The sequence below is a fragment of the Calonectris borealis genome, chromosome 9, assembly GCF_964195595.1.
Source record: "Calonectris borealis chromosome 9, bCalBor7.hap1.2, whole genome shotgun sequence".
NCBI lineage: Eukaryota > Metazoa > Chordata > Aves > Procellariiformes > Procellariidae > Calonectris > Calonectris borealis.
The window spans coordinates 12,951,297-12,972,874 of NC_134320.1; the positions used below are offsets into that span (position 1 = coordinate 12,951,297).

At 37.7% G+C, this 21,578-nt stretch overlaps 1 protein-coding gene and 1 long non-coding RNA gene across 2 annotated transcripts in view; both read right to left on the minus strand.

Moving 5' to 3' along the window:
* LOC142085866 (uncharacterized) overlaps positions 1-12,859 on the minus strand; it is a 49,630-nt gene extending 36,771 nt beyond the window's left edge. The window contains exons 1-2 of the long non-coding RNA XR_012674855.1: positions 12,690-12,859; positions 11,775-11,896 (exon numbers count right to left, since the gene is read on the minus strand). This is a non-coding gene — a long non-coding RNA (uncharacterized LOC142085866). The remainder of the gene's footprint in view (positions 1-11,774; positions 11,897-12,689) is intronic.
* Positions 1-21,578, minus strand: part of SLC9A9 (solute carrier family 9 member A9) — a 208,275-nt gene that overhangs the window by 38,763 nt on the left and 147,934 nt on the right. Inside the window, exons 13-14 of the mRNA XM_075158327.1 lie at positions 19,529-19,577; positions 16,601-16,680 (exon numbers count right to left, since the gene is read on the minus strand). Of these exons, the coding sequence (XP_075014428.1) occupies positions 16,601-16,680; positions 19,529-19,577 (129 nt within the window). The remainder of the gene's footprint in view (positions 1-16,600; positions 16,681-19,528; positions 19,578-21,578) is intronic.

A 21,578-nucleotide genomic window follows, 5' to 3' on the forward strand; every position in this document is an offset into this window, starting at 1 on the left:
ACTTTTCCTGTAAGCTATTTTCACAACAGTTTGTGTAACTGTAGTTTTAATATAAAACATAAAATAGGCAGCATAAACACAGAACAAAGAAAAGAAGTCATCTCTATACTTAGATAACACAACTTTCACAAATGTAATTAATGCTTAGTCGAAGGTGACTAGCTGAAATTCTGTGCAGAACCATTATACCCCCTGACCTTCCAAGCTGTCTATCGTTTACTCTGAAATTTGTTGCTAGAAGATTTTTCTCTCTCCTCTTTTGCTTCCATTTCCCTGAAATGTGTGCATTCTAGCAGCAGTCATAAAAACTGCAGGTATTAAGACATAGGGTACAGAAACATAAGAATCCAATAATCTCCTGACTGTGTGTGATAGATTGTAGCTCTTCAGAATTAGTCTTAAGCATTGTTTGATAGTTACAGTTTTGCACACAGTAGCTCTAAAAAATGTTCATTGCTGAGGAGCTTACACCCACCTCTGAAAGCAACTAGAATCCAAATTAATGATAATGAGAATTCTTCATACATCAGAGGGAGAAAAGAATGCAAGAAAAGTCATTTCTCTTGAAACAGCCTGTCTCCTTGACTCTGTCAGGAGAAGGAATGCATACCTTAGGAAATCAGTCTTCTGTTGTTAATTCCAGCTGAAATGTCTCAAATGTTTCTTGCAAGTGTTTTGACAGAAAGTACAGAGAAGGATAAGAGGCCTATTCCTCTGGTACTTCAGCTAGAACTAACACAGGAAGGCTTTTAAAAAAGAATACAGTGAGGGGGCTCCACAGTCAAAATGGGATTTTATGCATTAATATTCAAGTTAAAGTAAAACTTCTACATCTGAAAAATTAAAAGCAAAACAAAATAAAAAGCAGGGAAACCTTGCTAAAAAAAAAAGGCGGCTCTTAATAGATAAAAAATATTTAACAAATAGGACTTAGTCCTCTTCTCCAGTGTCCAAAAGAAAAAGGGCTCACAAAGGCTGGTGCTGACAGCATATAATCTTATGAGAGGAAATGATCAGGAAGGGCCCCATGCACATCAAATGCAAAGCATTTTAATTCAATCTGTCAAAATTAATTAGAAACAAGATTTAAAAAACCCTCACAATCAGATGAAGCATTAGCTTGTTAATGTTAATTCCTGTTCTGTTATTGTTTGTGATAAACTGAGTCATAGCTATTTGCTTTGCAGCTGATGAACTGCTCTACAGAATCTGAATTTTCTTTTTATTTACCTCTGAAAGTTTGAGTAGAAAATATCTACCTGTAGTGACAAGCTTATAGCCATATCTCCCCAGCCGTGGGGAGGGAGGTTTTGGGAGCAAGGTCTTGCTGAGGCTTCTGCTGCAGGAACTCCCCTCCCCATCCTAGGAACCTTTCAGGGAAGGGTCATAGAATCATAGAATCATTAAGGTTGGAAAAGACCTCTAAGATCAAGTCCAACCATCAACCCAACACCACCATACCCACTACACCATGTCCCTAAGCACCTCATCTACACGTCTTTTAAAAACTTCCAGGGATGGTGACTCAACCACTTCCCTGGGCAGCCTGGTCCAAGGCCTGACCACTCTTTCAGTACAGAAATTTCTCCTAATGTCCAATCTAAACCTCCCTTGGCGCAACTTGAGGCCATTTCCTCTCGTCCTATCGGTAGTTACATAGGAGAAGAGACCAACACCCACCTTGCTACAACCTCCTTTCAGGTAGTTGTAAAGCGCGATGAGGTCTCCCCTCAGCCTCCTCTTCTCCAGGCTAAACAACCCCAGTTCCCTCAGCCACTCCTCATAAGGCTTGTGCTCCAGGCCCTTCACCAGCTTCGTTGCCCTCCTCTGGACACGCTCCAGCACCTCCATGTCCTTTCTTGTAGTGAGGGGCCCAAAACTGAACACAGTATTCGAGGTGCGGCCTCACCACTGCCGAGTACAGGGGCACGATCACCTCCCTACTCCTGCTGACCACACTATTTCTGATGCAGGCCAGGATGCCGTTGGCCTTCTTGGCCACCTGGGCACACTGCCGGCTCATGTTCAGCTGGCTGTCAGCCAGCACCCCCAGGTCCTTTTCCTCTGGGCAGCTTTCCAGCCACTCTTCCCCAAGCCTGTAGCGTTGCATGGGAGGGTCATGGGAGCAGGTCCCAGATGTATCTTCTGAGGAACTCCTGAGAAAGCATTTGTGATGCATTTGCCCTGAGTTTCCAACCTGATCTGATCCATGTCTATTTGCTACAGCTTCCTAGATATATTTCATAGCATATGTGCTTGGCCTTTTCCTGCTATGTGCACTCAGGAGATAGTAGCTCCAGCTTGGCACTGCTCTCATGTGCAGTGTAGCTTTCAAATTGCAATTACCTTGCACGTGGGGGCAAAGCAAGCATGTGCCTGCTTGCTAGTGAATGTGTAGCTATTTTTGCTCATTTGCATTGATTGGACCTGCCACTCTGTGCATGAAATCACCCCCCAAGTTTTCCTTATGCCTTGTGTCAGGTTTGATCTGACCAATTCAGTAGGGATATTACTGTAAACCCCACTGTGTGATGAAGGGGTGTTGTGCGCTCTCGGAAGAACTGCTACATGTCTGGACTGAGTGTGGTAAGGTTTGTTCCAGAAGGTGCTTATTTTGATCAGCCATATCCAATGTTAGGAAAACATTGTAAGTGTGTCATTATTGGAATAGGTAACAGATTATTGTTCTGTGCTGTTCAAAGGCTGGATACGTAGATAGAGGAAGACTGAGAAAGCAGTCCAAGACATAATGCTCACTTTGTAGTTGCGCCCATAATGTAAGCGTCCATGTATTTGTACTTAAAAAATAGGACCTAGTTCTTCTATGTCCAAAAGCAAAAACACCACCATAAATACATGGCTGTCTTGTTGGATCTGTAACAACAGAGCCTAAAGCAAAAACATAGAGATGCAGATGTATTTATTACTATATAAGATGTTAAAATAAAAATGTAATTTTCAGCTATCCTTTATGCTCTTGGAAATATTGGTGAAGATGCATAGTCCAATAAAATAAGCAGACTTGGCATTTTACACTGTTAAGAATAAACCACAAGTCACCTGCATTATTAACCACAAATCTCCTTAGGTTCCTAATCATATCTATGCATGCTAAGAAGCAACCTGGGCTGGGAAGAGAGACATCAAAGAGGTAGACACCTTAGTATCACTGTAATTTGGAGAGGGTTGTGGAGATATTTCATTTCTGCCTTATTTCCTAGAGTGACATGATAAGTTAAGTGTCCTTGTACCATCCTAACTCATTGAGACAGCAGTGAACTCAACCAAAAAATCTCAGCTGCCAGGTGGGTTACTGGCCATTTTTTACATGATAGCCTAGGTGTTAAAGCACTGATCTGGGAAGTGAAAGATCAGGATTTTTAGTTCCTCTTAGCCCAAGAGGGTTTGAATCAACTGTTTCTATTTCCTAAAAGAATATCCTAGCAGGCAAGATACAGACCAGCCTGTGTTGAGGCTGTGCTTTCTCTATTGAATCCTGCTGCTGAGACTCTACCATTGTGTAAGTGAGAAGGAAAGTAGGGGAAATGACGGTTGAAAAATATTATTATATTCAATATGGACTACATATGTATGTATACATATATATTTTTTCATATTATTTTTATTCTTTCCTTGTACTTTAAGTTTTAAGGTATTATTGTATTGAGTATCACAGATTAAACATAAAAACTGTATCTTTATATTGCCTCTTTAAATTTATGTAGCAACCTATGGAACAATCAGATAAGCAGTTGCTTTATCTGCATTTTCATGGATCATTAACAAATAGCATTTTCTGCATAGCACAAAGTATGTCTCTAGTTTAGCTAGAAGGACCAAGCCCTAAAGACCAATCACATCTTTATTCACTCCAGTTCCCACTGATATTGTCCATGATACAAAGTATCAATACCAGTTGAACTATGTCTTAGCAGACTGTATATATGTATTTTTTACATCTGAGTTTTAATTAAATGTGAATGAACCTGATATGCAGTCATTTGTGCAGCAAGTATAATCATATTTTATGCATTTGAAACTTTTGGATGCCTGCAGTACATGAAAAGACTTTATGGGTACTTGCATTATTGCATATTTCATTATAATGTAATTCTATATTAGATATTCTATTTATGCAGAATCCAAAAATAGTTTGTGCTGTGTAGCAATGCAAATTTCGGTGAATAATCCAGGAAGAATTTCAAAACCTTAACCATTTGTGACATGCACTATTCTGTATCTTTAGTGAGGACTCAACCTTTGAATAAATCATACTGGGATTTTTATGAGTAAAAAACATTTCTGTGCTTCCCCATTAAAGAAAGGTCTATCACTTCTTATCTTAATCACATTGAAAATATTAGGGCTTGTTCAAAATTCCTCAAACTCGTTTTAGATATTCTGTCAACAGTTAAAGTGTAAATCAGGTTTCTATACTCTAAAGCTGTGCTCCCCCCTTCCCACCTGAAGGCTGATGACTGGAGAATGAGAAAGCATAAGCAGTTTCATGACCAAGGCTATGTAGGATAGTGCAATAGCGGAGGAAAAATCCACTTTCCCCATACTTTCTTCTCAAGGAATCCAATTTAAATTAGTGTAGAACGAGGGAATTTCTTTCCCACTAGTTTGGGGAAACAGTGGACATGAATAGGGATGCTTTGTTTTACCTCGTGTAGCTGAGACTCAAGACACTGAAGCCAAAGACATGTATAATGACGGGCTTGAAGGCTGTATGCATTGACAGCTTCTCTTGTACTGGTGTAAGCTAAGACTAATGGACTACGCTTAAGTTAATGATATTACGCTGGTGTAACAATCATCTCTGAGTTTAGACTACAGGTTCTTAGTGGTGTACCAAACACAAAATGAAACAAGGAAGGAACCTCTTCTTGAACTACTTATAGACTTTGCAAAGCTGGAACTTTCTATTCCTTAAAATAGGTAGTACTGAGCAGAAGTTTGGCTAATGAGGATATAATAAATAACAATTTACTGTTTAAAATTTAAAGATTATGGTCAATGTCAGTGGGTTATTTTAAGAAATTCCATATTTCAAAAAGTGTAGAGAAATGGTTCATTTTTCAATTGGTTTTCCCTACTTCTGCATCCAAAATTAAATATTTAAAGTACCATAATGTGGTAAAGAACCAGTTTGGAAAATCACCAGGTTGCTTTTAGCAGATTGAATAAAATACCCCCTATAAATTTCTAACGAACAGAGAGCAAAACACTCAAAGTCCATCAGCACTGGCTAGGAACTTTATAGAATATGAGTGAGATTTTACCATTCATAGCACAACTGTGTTCTCAGTACATAATTACATGGAAGACCAAAAAAAAAAAAAATCTGTAAAAATTGTCTGCATAAATAATACATCCTTTGCAATAATTTTAAAATAAATATTTAACAGATTAAAAGGTATAATAACACAAGCTAAAAAAAAAAATTGACAAAAATCTTCAGACCAAAATACTATTCCATTCCTTCATGTAATTAAGTATGCATTTCCTAACCTTTCGTGACAGTATTTCTTGCTTTTTGAAATAGTAGCTCCAGGACATTGAACCCTCAAAATTTGGGTATTATTTTCATGATCTTTTAGGTAAACTGTATGTACTTTGTCAAAGTTGTTATTTTACAATCTATCATTATTCCTCTCCCTCTAATCTATCATTCCTCCCTCTATATGACCAATTGTGACCAAGCCACAAAGGAAGCATCTGAAAATGTTCTGTGCTGCCACCTATTCCTCTACTCCTCACCTTTAGGAATGGCTCCTTTTTCTAAGAGTAGAAATAACAAAGTTCATAAAATAATTGTGCTGTCCCATTCTGTCACAAACCAAACCCTCTAAGTCATAACATCTTCCTATGCTCCTCTGTTGCTAAGAATGGAGGAACAGGTTTTATGGTTATGATGCTGATATCAGAGTAGTAGAACTGGTGATGTGATTGGAACTGCGGCTCATTTTCTTTATCTGTATCAAACAGGACTCTGTTTATGACAACTAGATGGATACTGATAAAGTTCTAAAAACACTGTCACCAACATTTTGGGCCTGTAGGAGAATATTATATAAATCTGAATGCTGTATTTATTATGAGTAATTAGATCACACTGTGCAAAGAAGGTCAGGATGATAAGTTCTGTCAAATAGCCTTTGCTGAGAAGCTCACAAACATGTTCAGCTGGAAAGAATGGTGCTATCTTTACAGGAAAAAAAACTCTGCTAGGATGACTTTGAATCTACAGAAATCAAGAGGTTCCTGAGTTCTAGGTCTAAATTTATGAAAAATAAAAGGCTACAGCCTTGATTTTCAGAAGTGCTCTGCTGATTTTTTAGGCATCTAAATTAAGAGACTGTGTTCCTATGGGCAGTATAATCTGACTTCCATTGTACTTAAAGCTTGTAGCATAGTGTAAGATGAAAGGCAGTTTTGACTCCATTGTTCGGGACTTTTGCACCCTCTAACAGAAGTTAAAGTGAGCTCATAAGATGTGATGATCTGCTGCAATACCTCATGCAAACTTGTAGTCGGCCCTAAATCAGTATTTTCATTCTTCTGATTTATCCACTCCATCTTCCCTTAGAATCCCCTTGAGAAGAAGTGCTGAATTAAGAAGTGGTACTAAGATTGGTTGATTCACAATATATTTGAATGTGTGATGATGCATGTGTTCTAGTGAATCAGGCACCTATTTCAGTATCAGAAAATAGGAAATGGCTCTTGAGTTTCTCTGCTGCCAAGAATTGCATTATTTTGAGTCACTGATTGCCAGAGTGTTCTTAAAATTAGAGGCAAACAATTCGTTTTTCCTCACACATTTGCACGTTTGCCTCAGCCTTATTGGTGGTTCTGTGTTTGAGTGTGCTAAAGTAGTTTAACTCAACTCAAAACTATCATAGCCAACACAAACCAAGGATACCAACAGTGCTTTTTCCAGAGCAACCACCTAAAATGGGAAGAACGCCAATATACAGACTAAGCTTCCAAATATGGCCTGCATTGAGGGCCTCATCCACACCCACTGAAGGCACTGGAACACATCAGTGACTTTAAGGGTTTTGCATCCAGATATTAGCCTTCCATAAAAGAATTCAATTCAAGAATACTTTCTAATGGAAAATCATTAATGTGCCCTTTTGGCATTCCTGGTAATAACCTTAATCATACTGAATTTCTTTAGTCTCACAGCTTTTACAGGAATACCACTGTAATTTAACGTTAATAACAGGCCCTTACTAGGAAGTATTACCAATTACTTGCTTAGGTGATGTTATAATTAGCAATATCTTGCTGTGACAATTGCCGCTGTAAAAGAAGTGCCATTTATAGATGGTATTACATATGCCGCATGTGTTGTATGCACGTCCAAGCATTCTGATATGTGCTAAGTGACTGGAAAGGCAACAGTGAAAGGTATGCATGCAGAAGAACGTTTAAAAACACTTTAGATGTAACGCAAAGTAACTTTTTGCACGTACGGGGCTGTAAATGAAATAATAAGAGACTTGAAAGAAGGTCTTAAGTTATGCTTGATTAAATCTGTGTTATAAGCTTCCGGTACTCTTATATCATACTTAGGTCTCTGGGGTGCTGTTAAGTATTGTCAGCCAACAAACTGTAATTTCATGCTTGAGTGGACTAATACAAGCCTAGGCTTCTGCGTCTTTATACACTCAGACTACAGTATGCTGTAATACTAAAGTAAGAAGGGGAGGAAACAATAAAGCAAAATAAAAAATTGTCACATGGAATAATAATTAATACTTAGTATCTGATTTTACTGATGGTTTGAGCTGTAATTTTTTGAGGTCAATAAACTGTGAGTCCATTTACTTCACGAGGCTTTAGATCAACTGCTTCAAGTTCTGTATTTTTATTTGACAGGTACTGTAACACACTGCTATGCAGGTAGAAGTAAGCTGCAGAACTAGAAGGTGTTTTTTTTACATGTAGCAATTTTTCTAGTTGTGTCTTTTGTCCATACCGGAACATCTGGTTCTTGGTCAATAGCTATTAAAATAGCACCTCTGTATAAAATATGCCTGTAAGAGGAATTCTCTGTATTTAGTTCTGTCTTGGTAGCGTATGTGCTGAATTTCTCTTATGCTAAAGTGTAAATCTTGATGCTGTCTAGTTTTAACATGCTACAGCTGTATACAGCTTGGGGAAGAGTGGCTGGAAAGCTGCCCAGAGGAAAAGGACCTGGGGGTGCTGATTGACAGCCGGCTGAACATGAGCCGGCAGTGTGCCCAGGTGGCCAAGAAGGCCAACGGCATCCTGGCCTTTATCAGAAATAGTGTGGCCAGCAGGAGTAGGGAGGTGATCGTGCCCCTGTACTCGGCACTGGTGAGGCCGCACCTCGAATACTGTGTTCAGTTTTGGGCCCCTCACTACAAGAAGGACATGGAGGTGCTGGAGCGTGTCCAGAGGAGGGCAACGAAGCTGGTGAAGGGCCTGGAGCACAAGTCTTCTGAGGAGTGGCTGAGGGAACTGGGACTGTTTAGCCTGGAGAAGAGGAGGCTGAGGGGGGAGACCTCATCACGCTCTACAACTACCTGAAAGGAGGTTGTAGTGAGGTGGGTGTTGGTCTCTTCTGCCAAGTAACAAGTGATAGGACAAGAGGAAATGGCCTCAAGTTGCACCAAGGGAGGTTTAGATTGGACATTAGGAGAAATTTCTGTACTGTAAGAGTGGTCAGGCCTTGGACCAGGCTGCCCAGGGAAGTGGTGGAGTCACCATCCCTGGAGGTATTTAAAAGACGTGTAGATGAGGCCCTTAGGGACATGGTTTAGTGGGCATGGTGTGTTGGGTTGATGGTTGGACTCGATGATCTTAGAGGTCTTTTCCAACCTGTATGATTCTATGATTCTATGATTCATACAGCTGAAAATAACATTAAGAAAACAGTTCTGTAAGCTGGATTGCCTGACTGAGGCCTGGGTTGTATGAAGTGCTACGTGCTCTTGGTGGGACTTGTAAGCATCGACTGGTCTGCTGAATAGCTTCAGAAATGGCCCTTGGTAAATCTGGGGGGAATGGCTTGGATATTTCAGCTCTCAGGTGTAGTGCAAAGGTTCGTCAGGTCAGGGGGACTGACCACTCATCCACAGGCAGGGATGAAGCACGTAGTGGTGCTTTGCAGAGAAAGGGGCTTCTTTTAATGCCAGCTGCTAAAGCATGAAGGAAATTAGTCATAGCCAGTCAAAATTTTTCAGATGTGTTATCTTTGTGTCTGAAGTGTAGGTTTGCTGAAATAAAAAAGTCGGTTTCAGCAGCATTGTAGACAGAAGCTTTACCCGTTTCCTGCCCCCTTCCCCTTTACTCCCCTGGCTCTGGCAAACCATGTGGAAGGCACATTAACAGCCTCTGCTGAGAGCCCTGCAAAAGCCAGATTTCTTAGGGCTCCAGAGGCTGCAGTTCCACTTCTCTACTCTTTTTGTCAACTTTCTGACCTACTTGGTGGGCTGCCAGACTGCTAGGCAGTTGATGAGCCTCAGAAACATTTCAGAAATATTAAAAAAGAAAAAAAAAAAGAAAGTTTTTACTTTTAAAATAAGCTTTGGAGTTGTTTTGTACTGGAAACATTAAAATGTTATATTTCCTCTATGAATGATTTTATTTTTAAATTGTAGAACTCCTTCTGGCATGAGGATTGTAGTTTCTAGCTATTGCAGATTTAAATGCATTTTAATATATTTTTACATGAAAGAAAGTGACATAATTGCATAAAGACCCATGCATTTTTATTGGGGCCACTGGGGTCTGCGAAACAGTCTTTATATTCAGTTGTGTTATCAGAAATTGAGAGAACCCCTTGAACAGCACAAACAAAAGGTATGCTACGTCAAATGAGCTAGGATGCTAAATAGAAAAGCTGGTGTTTCTACACCGAGTTGTCTAGAATAAGTTGTAAGCCAGGTTCTGCCTTAGATACCATGCAAAAATCTTACAAAAATCAAGCATCATTCGATGCAAAGAGGAGAAAATAGAACCTGGCCCAGCATGTGTCCAACGGATGACAACAAGGGTTTGATAACAGCTTACAAAATGTTTTGGGTTGTTTGTGTTTTTTTTGGACTTCACTGTGAATCTCTTCCCATTAAAGCACTTCCCCTTTTCTCAGATTGCAACAATAACGACATGGTCTCCTTCTCCCCTTGTACCATGCCTGCACTGTTTAACCATTATTTTGAACATTGACTTTTTTCCTTTTTAAATCCCATAAGGTTTCCCCCACATGTGTATCTATTTTTTCCTTTAAAGGCAAAAGCACTGCATACTACTATGAAGGCTTTAAAGAAATCAAGAAATTTGACATAACAGCTTTGTTACCAGAGAAGTAAAACCTTTTGCAAAAAAAAATCCTCTTCCAGAATGACTTAGTTTTTGTATTATTTTATATAAGAGATAAAATTAGACTATGAAAAAGAATCTGATCTTTCTATTGTCTTCCCTTGTCAGTTCCTTTTCTCCCTAAACTCTTTTTTTTGTGTTTTTTTTTGGTCTTTTTTTTTTTTTTTAAACATGTAAATCGATCTTTCTGCAATGTACTGAATCTTAGTGTCAGGATGAAAAATCTAAATAGTAAAAATTTCAAACTTTATCTTCTTTTGATTATATTGTGTGGAACCAAAATTCCTGCAGCTCCCTTCTTCCTTTGGGATCATGGTGAGGAAAGGGTGGGTTCAAAGATTTATATTTTGCAATAAAAATATCAAGAAACTATCACAAATAATCTTTACCTATGTCTCTCTGCAATGGAAGGGTGAAAAGGATCATATATCAAATATTGTAAAAGAACCAGAGATTTTTCATTTAACACTTTGTATTTAAGTTTGTGTTCATACTTGTTATTTAACTCATGTTTAGTAATTTTTTCTTGTAAAAATACCTGGACATGAACAAGATTTTTCAAAGAATTGACATAACTTTACAAATGAGAATGATTTTACTTGCATATTCAGTGTGGAGTTGTTTAAGAATTATTTATCCAGGTTTCTTTCTGTGAATGGAGGACAAACAGAGGTCACTTATTATTCTGGTTAATCATTAGCCATGTTTATTTATTAGGTTAATTTGCAGAGTTTCAACAATCTTGCGTCCTTGGAAAGGGTCAGGAAATAGCACCAAATCAGATATACTGATTATCTGTGCTGTAAAAAGAACAATGAGTTTTTCTAGATCACGTGCTTGAAAATGTGTTGTTGGAATGAGTTTTGAACCAATTTTCAGGCAATTGTTGCTAATGATAAAATACCTTCTGGGGACCCTGTCCTGCTAAAATTTGCAGTGCTTGAGAAAGCCTTATGATATAGTCAGCTGCTCTTGTGTTATGTTCATGTTATGATATCCACTATAATTCATTTACTAAGATTTGTGCTTTCCTCTCAGCTTTTATTATGATCTGCTTGTAACACCTGCAAAACTGATCCTTGTGCTCTATTGGCATATCTATGCTATGATGTCTACCCTTCCTGCTAGCCAATTCTACATTACTGTTTGTGTAGTACCTGAACTTGCTTACATTGCGTTAGCTGATGCTTCCTTGATTCATAATTAGCCTGAAGTCTTGCTGAGATAAGATTGTCTTTTCTCTGTTTGAATACTGTCTAGCAAAATGAGGTTCTGGTCCAAAACTAGGACACTGTGTGCTATTTTGCTCATGTCACAGCAGTGATAAAGAATACCAAATCAGAATATTAGTAATTAAGAAACCTTTCATTCTCCAGCACATAAAAGAAAATGGTGTGCACATGCATGCTTACAGCCTCTTGTCTTTTCCTTCCAAAGATGTCTGTCTCTGATACGACAGTGGCAACTCATCCAATAAGGAAAATTCAGCTGAAGACCACAAACTACTGAATTTTTCTTTGATTGTCGGTTCACCCTGGAATGCATTTTTGCTTTTAGTAGCTTTTCCATTTTCTCACAGGCACAGAATAATACTTATCTTACTTCATAGGCAGCCATTATGTCTGTTTTATCCACGTACAAAGCATAGGAGAAATAAATTGATAGGTGCCCTGATAAGTTAAGGAAGATAAACTTTTGAAGTCTACAAATAATGCAATTCCTTTTGGCTGATTGATTTCAGGTAAGTGCAAAGGACACAAACAACCTTTTTTTAAACTGAATGGAATGCATCTGAATGATGGATAACTGCAGTTCAAGTAGAAACGCTTTTAGAAGTCGCTGTATGGAGAATTGGCTCACTCTGCCCCAGACTCCTGCTTCTATTCAGTGTAACTGAATGTTAGTTCCTCAGATTGAAAGGAAATCTGTAAAGAAGGAGAAAGCTCTCCTCCTCCTCCTCTATTCGTGGCAGTGTGCATGTGAGCTGCTCGAAAACAAAGCTCTGTGCAAGTTAGACAGCCACATTGCTATTTGGTAGCTTGGAGCAGTATCAAGGATGCAGTAGGCCTGCCATTGTAATACTTATAATGCCCGTACTAGCCAGCTAACAACAATCATCCTATCTCTCTTGTTCCCTCTCACCCCTCCTGTGCCAGAGATAGGCAGCATTAGTGCTCTGGTCATGTTGTTCAGTCCTGGAGGACCACATCACACACAATCTCATCCTCACCCCATTGCCAGAAAAAAAATGATTAGGCTTGGCTGCAGGTGGGCCCAAGGCCCATGTCTTGCAATTTAACACTTGTTAAGTATTCAAAGAAACTTACTGTGCATTTGAAGCCTTTGTCCCTCTTCCTTCCCTTCTTGCTTTCTTCTATTGTAATCTTGCATATGTTTTCCTGTTACGCAGTAACTATTTTTTTTCTCAATGCAGTTTCAGTGTGTACCTATTAAAGTACATATCCTGCAACATAATGTAGGCTTCTTATGAAGATGGTGAGCATTTATGGATGGAAACATCTTAACACATACATTATGCTCTCTTTTCTTCATCTTCAGTTTCAGTTATTTTTGCACTTTTGTGTTTTAGTGCAGCAATCCCTAATTCTTCTTCTCTTCTCAGCATGAGAAACCGGGAGAACAGTGTAGTCATCTTCCTGACTCATGGTACAGAACAGCCAGCGAGAGCAAAATTGCCCCCACGTGAGGAAGTGAGAATTATATGAAATACAGAGAGAGAAAGAAGCCTTAGTGGACAGTCTTGTATAAGATCTTGTTAAACCAGAAATGATTGCAGGAGTTTAGTCTAAAGTAGCTGGAAAAACAGCTGAAGATTGTTTGCAAGACACTTTTATTACATTAATTTTGCCTTCATTTTTAGCAGTCCATTGTAACTAGGAATACAGGCCTATGTAGAGGAGGAATTCTAACTCTAGTCAGGTACACAATGTCTTGGGACTAGGCAGGCAAAAACCAGTGATATTTGCTGGACTAAGCAAGTAAAGACATTTGGGACTGAGAAAAGTTAAAAGCAAATTGCTACTAGCTGGGAGCAAAGTTATAATTTTGTTGTGGGATGCTCTGGAATGGGATGACTTTGCTCACCATTTGTTTGAGCTCTGCCCTTATGTACACAGGTTCTTGCCCTTGCAAGACAAAATTTCCACCTACTTATTAATTTGTTAGCTAAACTTGGCTACATCTGCCTTGAAGAAACACAAACAACAATACAAAGCCATGTATATAGTGCTGGATTATAGATCTTGGGTTTTTTTCCCTGATAAATTCTTGAAATACCTTTGTTTATTTCCTCACTTTTCCACTAGCCTTAAGTAGGCTATTACAGCTTCAAATGGTAATGCATTGTAAGCTGTAAAAACAAAGCTGAAATAAATTCACTGGAATTTACCCACTGTCAGATACCAAGTATTTTATTTTGCATTTTCCTTGTTTAAATTATTGAGGTGAAAATCCATGAGGCTACGTCTAAGTACTTAAAGGATCTGTTCTTCATTTTTATTATTCTAATATTAACATTCCTTAGCCTAGATTTTAGAGAATGGTATGTTTTTCTTAGGTGTCAATAACTGATTCAAAGATACTTGCTTAAAGAAAACAACCCTTACTGAACCCAGCTGGGTCTGGATCAGGCTCCTACTGTTTCTTTCAGAATAAAAATAAAATTTGATTCTCAAACAGAATTTCAGGGTTTTTTTTTGTATAGTTCTAGCATGGCACTTTGCCATTGCCTAAGACCACTGAACTAAGTAGAAATCATTCATAAGGACAGCAAGGAGCAGCACAACTTTTTGATTTCCTCAGTGATATTTCCTCCCTCTTGCTTTTCCCTTGTGAAATAAAATAGGCATAAGAGATGTTATTGCCAGAAGAATGGGTAGATTTGTGTTAATGCCTAAGAGCAAATGTCAAACCACAGAAATGTCAGTCTTGTGTGCTTTTGAAGTATATGACCAGATAGATTATTATTTTGCTATATCTTTTCTTTGAAAACTTTATATTGCATAATCCCCTATGCAATCTTGTATTGGGCACAAATACTGTGCTACATGACAATTTCTTCTTCTAAATTTAGCAGCACAGTTTTGTAACATTAGGCAGGGAAAGCCAAAAGAAAGTTTGGGTGGATAATTTCTCTCTCCCTGAAAAGAATGTCTTTCAGAAATAGTCATACCAAAGAAATGCTCAGAGCTGTGATTCACAGCATTAGTGGGTTGGACCATTATTCTGTTGAGGTATATGGGCATACATTTTCAGGACTAGTAAAACGTAGAAGTATTATTTGTAATAAAAAATATTTTAGGATAATGGCAGGGCTATAACCTCTGAAAATCTGAATTCTAAAGAAAGATTATGACTTGACTGGAAGAGAGATTAACACTTACAAATAAATTTGTTCTTTTTAAGAATATTAAAAAAAAAAACAACCTTAAAATATTTTCCTGAAATGCAAAAGACATGGAAACCAGACTTTCTAGAAAAAAGCATCAGACACCCATATTCAAGATCTCTACCATACAGATTACCTCTGAGAAATGGTGCTTCTGGTGCATTCTACAGTCCTTTCATTTTGCATGTACTGTTGTCTTGACTCTTTCATATTGATTTCTCTTTCCCTTCTGCCTCTGTCCCTTGTTTTCTAGCTCTACCCTTGTTGTCTTTTTCATGTCTTTTTTTTTAATTCATGCCTCTATCCTGTTCTTGCCTTCCACATTTTTTTGCTTTCTTTTTTTTCTTCTTCAGAGAAAAAATTTCCCCCCCCCCCGTTCATCTGTTCCTTCTGACTTATCGTTTCTAAGATATACCATGACCACAGGCTATTCATTCTGAAAAAGAAATGGGAATGGGTAGTAGTTAAAGCCAGTTATGCTGCTACTCAGCATTAACATTTAAACGTATTTTCCCCCTTTATAAAGCATTCACCTACTATTTCTAAATATTCTTGAAGAATTATCCTCAGGAAACATTTTAATGCTTTTTTGCCCTTAAAACTTGCTCTGGTAGATGAACTAGGGCAATACATTCATTTTTAACCAAAAAGATGGTTTTTTTTTCCATCAAAAGTCTCTTTGAAGGATAACTTCACTTGAACTTTTTAAGGAAGCTGTATTCCAAAAGAGTTACATTTTATCAGCTGAAATATTTCATCCTAGTTTGCTGCAGCTGGTATCAGAAAAACATACATGGAGCCTGAACGTTAATCTCTACTCAGTAGTGCAGGCTAATGGACCAAAAGATGTGCTATCGAATAATGGAGACTACTGGTAGAGCTTTGCCTGTCAGCTCCTGAGCCAGTATGCACGGAAATTAGCAGCTGGGCTTCTCTTATATTCATCATATATCTCTGTTAAAGGCTTAGAGCATGATCGTTATTGTGGGATCTCACTGATAGCTATGCAAAGCCTTTGCAAAGTCAGTTTAAAATGACAATAAATTAGAATGGTAGCTTTTACCACCTTTGCAGGCATTAGTGACAGCATGAGTGTCAAAGAGTATATGTTCTACCTTGGCTTTGGGACGATGTTCTTTTTAGGAATATTAAAAAAAAAAATACTTAAAATATTTTCTTGAAATGCAAAAGACATGGAAACCAGACTTTCTAGAATAAAGCATTAGACACCCATATTCAAGATCTCTACCACATATGCCTCAGTAGGAATGTGAATAGAAGCATAAAACCTCAGGAATCCAGGGAATAGGAAGTGTGAGCTCCAGGGAAGTCCTGGGAGCTACATCTTCACAATGGGTGGATCTTTCTGTGTTTGTAGAGGTGTGGGTAAACCAGGGTTGTCTTATTTTTACTTTCTCTTGGGTAGCTACTGCTTCCTGAATACACAGGCAGGCAGCAGCCATTTGGCTGCTTCAGTCTCCAACCTCCTGGTTTCCCAAACACAGAATTTACACCCGAGCTGATTAATAATTGGATTAGTTTTATCCTGGAATTTAAAAAGGTAAATTTATTTGAACCTATTGTCTATATATACTGTAGGGCAGAGCTGCTTAGCTCGTTCTCACTCCCCATAGCCTCAATTAGGAATGTACTACCAGACATTCTATTTCTTTGAACTTTCAAAATTTCTTCTCCTTACGTAAACATGTTAAAATAAATTACACTTTTGTTTTTGTTTTTAAAAGTGTAATCATTTTTTGATTCTTAAATATTTTGAAGGTGCCAGTTGTAATGCAAATATCATCCTTAGCTTATAACAGAAAAGGATACTTGTGGTCAAAGCCATACCATATTCTGAACAGCCATGCACTCTCAGCTTTGGTTGTATTTTTATCCAAGTTAGATGCACTCTGCAAATGAAGTGAAAAGCATTTTTATAACATAAATAAAACATGGAGTTCCAATGTTAAAAATACATGCCAAACCGAATTACAATTAACTGCACTTTTTTTTAATTTAAAAAGCTGCTTTGGCACACAAATGTCATCTCTGTGAATCAGTTCAGGAGCAAATTGGCTCATATAGCACATTTCTCATTGCTATATACTCATTGGAAGAGTGCAGCATTTACTTTTATTAATGATTCCAATTTTATTAAACAGCTGAGAAGGACTATATTCTGAGATCAATACAATGATATTTCGATGTAATTGCCATTGTGGGATTACTTCAGTTTACTCCTACAAGATCAGATGGTATTTGTGTATGTCTAACAAAATGTCATTCCCAAAGGGATCATGATATTCTAATAATTATGACACTACTTTCCTTTTTGTGCTTCTTTCCAAGGGGAGAGGAACATGAGTTGAGTTAACAAAACTCAAAACGCTGCTTTCCATTCGGCAAGCTAATTCTGGGGGGTGCTGCACAGGTAGATAGATGGACTGTCCTTTTACTCAGGGTCATAATTTGGAATAATACATTAGAAAGTCATCTGTACAAAGACAGCTAGTTTGGTTGTACCCTGGGTATCACATCAGTACTAGTGGAAGAATTAGTGGCAGGATGGAATTAGGAGTGGGATTGCCAGTTCTCTAAGGATACTCCATTATTGTCTTGTTTGTGTTCTGCTGCAAGTTAGATTATTTTTTTAATGGGAATATTTTTCATTATGCAATGTTAAACCAATTTATCTAATAATTTTTATGTTTTAATCTAATAATATGTTAAAGATTTAATTTTGTTATACATTAACATACATGTAAATTGGCTGATGATAATAATGTCAATGGTCTGATCCTCAAAACTGTGAGGTCTAGTTCCGAGCCAACATTGATTTCACTGAGTTTTGAATAAGGTTATATAAAAACACCATATTAGAAATAAAGGGAAAGAAAAAAGACAACAAAGGGGAAGAAGAGGAATGAGAGATAGATGAGATGAAAGAGAAAACTAAATTGAATAACTGTGATAGGTGCTGAGTTAAAACAAAGAGGGCTACAGAGAATGCAACAGAGGTCTGAATTAGTAAAAGATTGAGATGTCAAATACAAAAAAAAGTCAGACAAATGAAAATAGAATACCACAGGGGAGAAAAAGAATAATCAGAGCAGCAAAACTATCTTTCAAGGTAAAAATTTACTACTATAAAAAGACTTGGACATGATAGGGCATGAAAGGTGTTATATTTATTTACACCTTCTGTGTTGTATCGCTGAGATTTTTCAACAGAGATAGGTGTTAATTCACAGGGCACAGTTGGGACACTGGATGTGTTATTGTTATTCATAAACATGATTATTTTCATTTTTAATAAAAGACGGAGAAAATTAGATGCCTATTGACTTCTGAAGAAATCAGGTTTTCACAAAACACACATTCAGTCAATTTTATACTACGTTCAGCATTCTCTGATCTTTGATAATTCATAAGTGCTGCAAAATAGAAAATTTCTGAAATGATGTATCTTTAAAATCCAATCAAGAGTAGATTAAGATTAAGGTTCTGTGTTCTGGTCTTGGTCAGAATTTGGGGAGAGGCATTGCAAGAATTCCTACCAAGATGCTTAGGAGAGTGAAATTAGTGATCAGTCCCCTCAGAATAAATCAGTGTCTTGGCATGCTGCAATGGAGTGTTACGCTAGCCCTTTTAATAGTGACTGAGCTGTAAAACTAAGGATATGGTAAGATATGAGTAATAGTCTTTTCCCTTTTTTTCAAAGAAGCATTAGGACGGTTAGGCACCTGAATTCCATGCAGCTTCAATGAAAGTTGAGACCCTAAATGCCTTCACATATGTCCAAATGTGTAAACGTTAAGAATACTCAGTGTGTAAGATATATTAAAATTCTGCCTAATGATATCTTTAATGTATTTTCAAGTGAATGGAGTATTTTGTTCATGTCTTGCCCTAACTTATTTTCTACATTTATATCACTGTTGAGTGATTTCAATTTCAGTTCCAGTTGTGCAGTCTGAAAGAGTGCATGGGATGGTATTACCTAGAAGCAGAACACAGTCAGTATTAGGCACTGTTTTGCTTTTTGCTTTGGCAACTTGTCAACTGTAGTGTCGCTCCTCCCTAGTCCTACTGCTGTTCCGCTTGCCATGCTGAAGCACATGTTATGCCTCTGTGTATTGACTCCCTATAGATTTCTACTGTTGTTGCAGGCAGTGCAGCATTTGAAACAGTGCCATACATGTATGACAAAAAAGGGAGGGTGACAGATGAACAGCTGCAGCTTGTTAAACAGCCTCCGTTAGTTTCAAGTTTTCAAGTTCACTATGCACTTATGTTTCCATGTGAAAAATAACTGAAAAATATTTTTAGAAACCTGACCTACTAGAATTGAACATCACACATTTTCCTTTTTTTATTCCAGGGAATTAAACATTGTTCCAAGATGTCTCATTCCATAAATGCAACATTTGGAAGGTGATAAATATTTGGATTTATCAAGGCAATACTTCTATTATTTTGTTTATTAGACCTCTCAGGGTATCTTCACACTTATTTATAATTTTCTTCAAAACTCTATAATATTTTTAGTTAAAAAATTTTCATGAGTGCATGCACATGGAAAAAAATATATATCTCCTCTCTTTGTACCTTGTACAATAAAGATACTTTGCAGCTCCTTTTTATTTTCAACCTGCCTGTTTTAAATATTTTCAGCTATAACACTGTTTTTGACAAACATGATCTGACAACAACTGAACAGCTTTTAATTCAGCATGTATTTCTAAAAACGTGACATACCTTACTTGCAGCTTCTGTTTTCAGATCTTCATCAGGATCTACGCCAACTCTGTTAAAAAAAAAAATCCCAAAACAAAGACATACGGTAATGGTCTGATGTATATTAGAGAGTTTTGAGGGTAGAAATATTTCTCTTATGCCACTCATTTCCTACTAGGTAAGAAATGCAGAGAAGAGCTGGCAAAACATTACAATCGCTTTTTTAATCAAGGAAGTTCTTAATAACTTTTTAGGAAACTTGAGATTCTTTTTGACTGCCACTCATACACCTGAGATTAGATCTTTACCCTGGCTCTGATCCATATCTGGGGAGAGACAATCAAGTCATTAACCCGTGCTATGAATTCCTTAATTACTGGCAGAAGAGAGAAGTGTTGAGGAGGAACTGGAGTTAGAGAGGTATGTGGAGGGTAGGCAGGACTCTGGTGTTTCTTGACTGTGCTGCATTATGGACAGCTTGTAGCACTTGGAAAGGGCTTTACTTGGTGCGCCAAGGTACGGGGAACCAGACCAGAGGGGAGAGGAGATTGTAGTGGGTGATGTGCAAGATGATGAGAACGTGGGTGGCATTTTACTAATATGGACAGGAAAAAAATAAAATTGGTTGTTAAAAGTGAGGTGGTAGGGAAGAATTGTGATATATTTTGAATATGGCTGATACGCAGAACTGAGGAGAAATGCAACTGAGAAATGTTACAAGTTGAATTGACAGGTTTGTGCTGATGTTCACACCAAGAAAGGGAGGAGAGCAGTGGGGGATGATGAATAACAAACCTTCTTATCACCGGAATCTGAAGCCCACAGCTAGGGTGACCAACAGCCCCTGAATGCCTCACAAGCTCCCACATAGTATCAGGTCCACCAAGCTAATACAGAATTTACTGATGCAAATAAAATGTACTTTTTCACTAGATGTCCATTTAAGGCCACTTTACTGTTTTTCTGACAGTCTTCCTTCTTGAGTATATTTTTGCTTTTGGTAATAACAACATCAAAATAAAATTTTAAATAATATTTAATATTAACAATTACATACCTCAGCATTCTTTCCTGTAAATATTATGCACACACTCTTACTCAGTCAGAGACAATGACAGGAACTATATGCAAAGTAGATGCTTTTTATATGTAAATACTGAATGGAAGAGAAAAAAGATGTTTGTTTCTATCATAGCTCTTGAGCTTCAACAAATCTGAGTCCTTCAGACATAAATATTTCTATCTTTTTATTAAAAATAACAATCCTGATGCTGACTCAACAAGGAGACAGAATGAATAGCTGTTTCTTTTTTTTTTTTGTCCTGTTGTTCTTTAAATTGCTAGAAAAAGCTTCTGATGGCACTAACCTATTCATTAGTTTGGAGTAAAGCAAGTCAGGTATTTTCCATCTCATTAAAATGGAAACATTTACATGGGAAAAGAAAAAGAAACATTACATAGAGGTTTAACCATCTGTCTGACAATGGATTTGTTATTGTCACGTACAGAACAGTGGTGTCTAGGGCCTTATCTGTGCTCGACATCGTAAAACTAAGCAGTGTGAGACAGCCCTGCACTGCTAAGTGTACAGAATAACTACGGTAGGATGAGAAGGCTGCAACAATGGCACAAATGCAGGTCTGATGGTCCCAAACTCATAAAATGGGTCAGAATTGGAAAGAGAATCCCAGTCTCCTAAATGCAATTACGTGCCCTGTTTATTAGACTACGCTTATTCGCTAGATGTGTTCACCAACAACACTACTTGGCCAATACAGAAATACACCAGCAGTACAATAGTTAAGGGTCTGCACAATTCTGGAAATAAAATAATTCAAAACATTTACGCATGATAGGTGCAGCTGAAAGGCTACAGCACAAACTTCCCCACACTCTCTTCTCCTTAATGAGCTTGACTTGACCTCAAAGAATCAGTTTCCTGGGACAGAAGTAATTTAGCCTTCATGCAGTTCTGAACTTACTGGAGTTGAGAAACTGCCAGTTCTGACTGATTGTGTGTGTTGGAGTTGTGATGCATTTATTATAGAATGAGCTAAGACAACAGAAAACA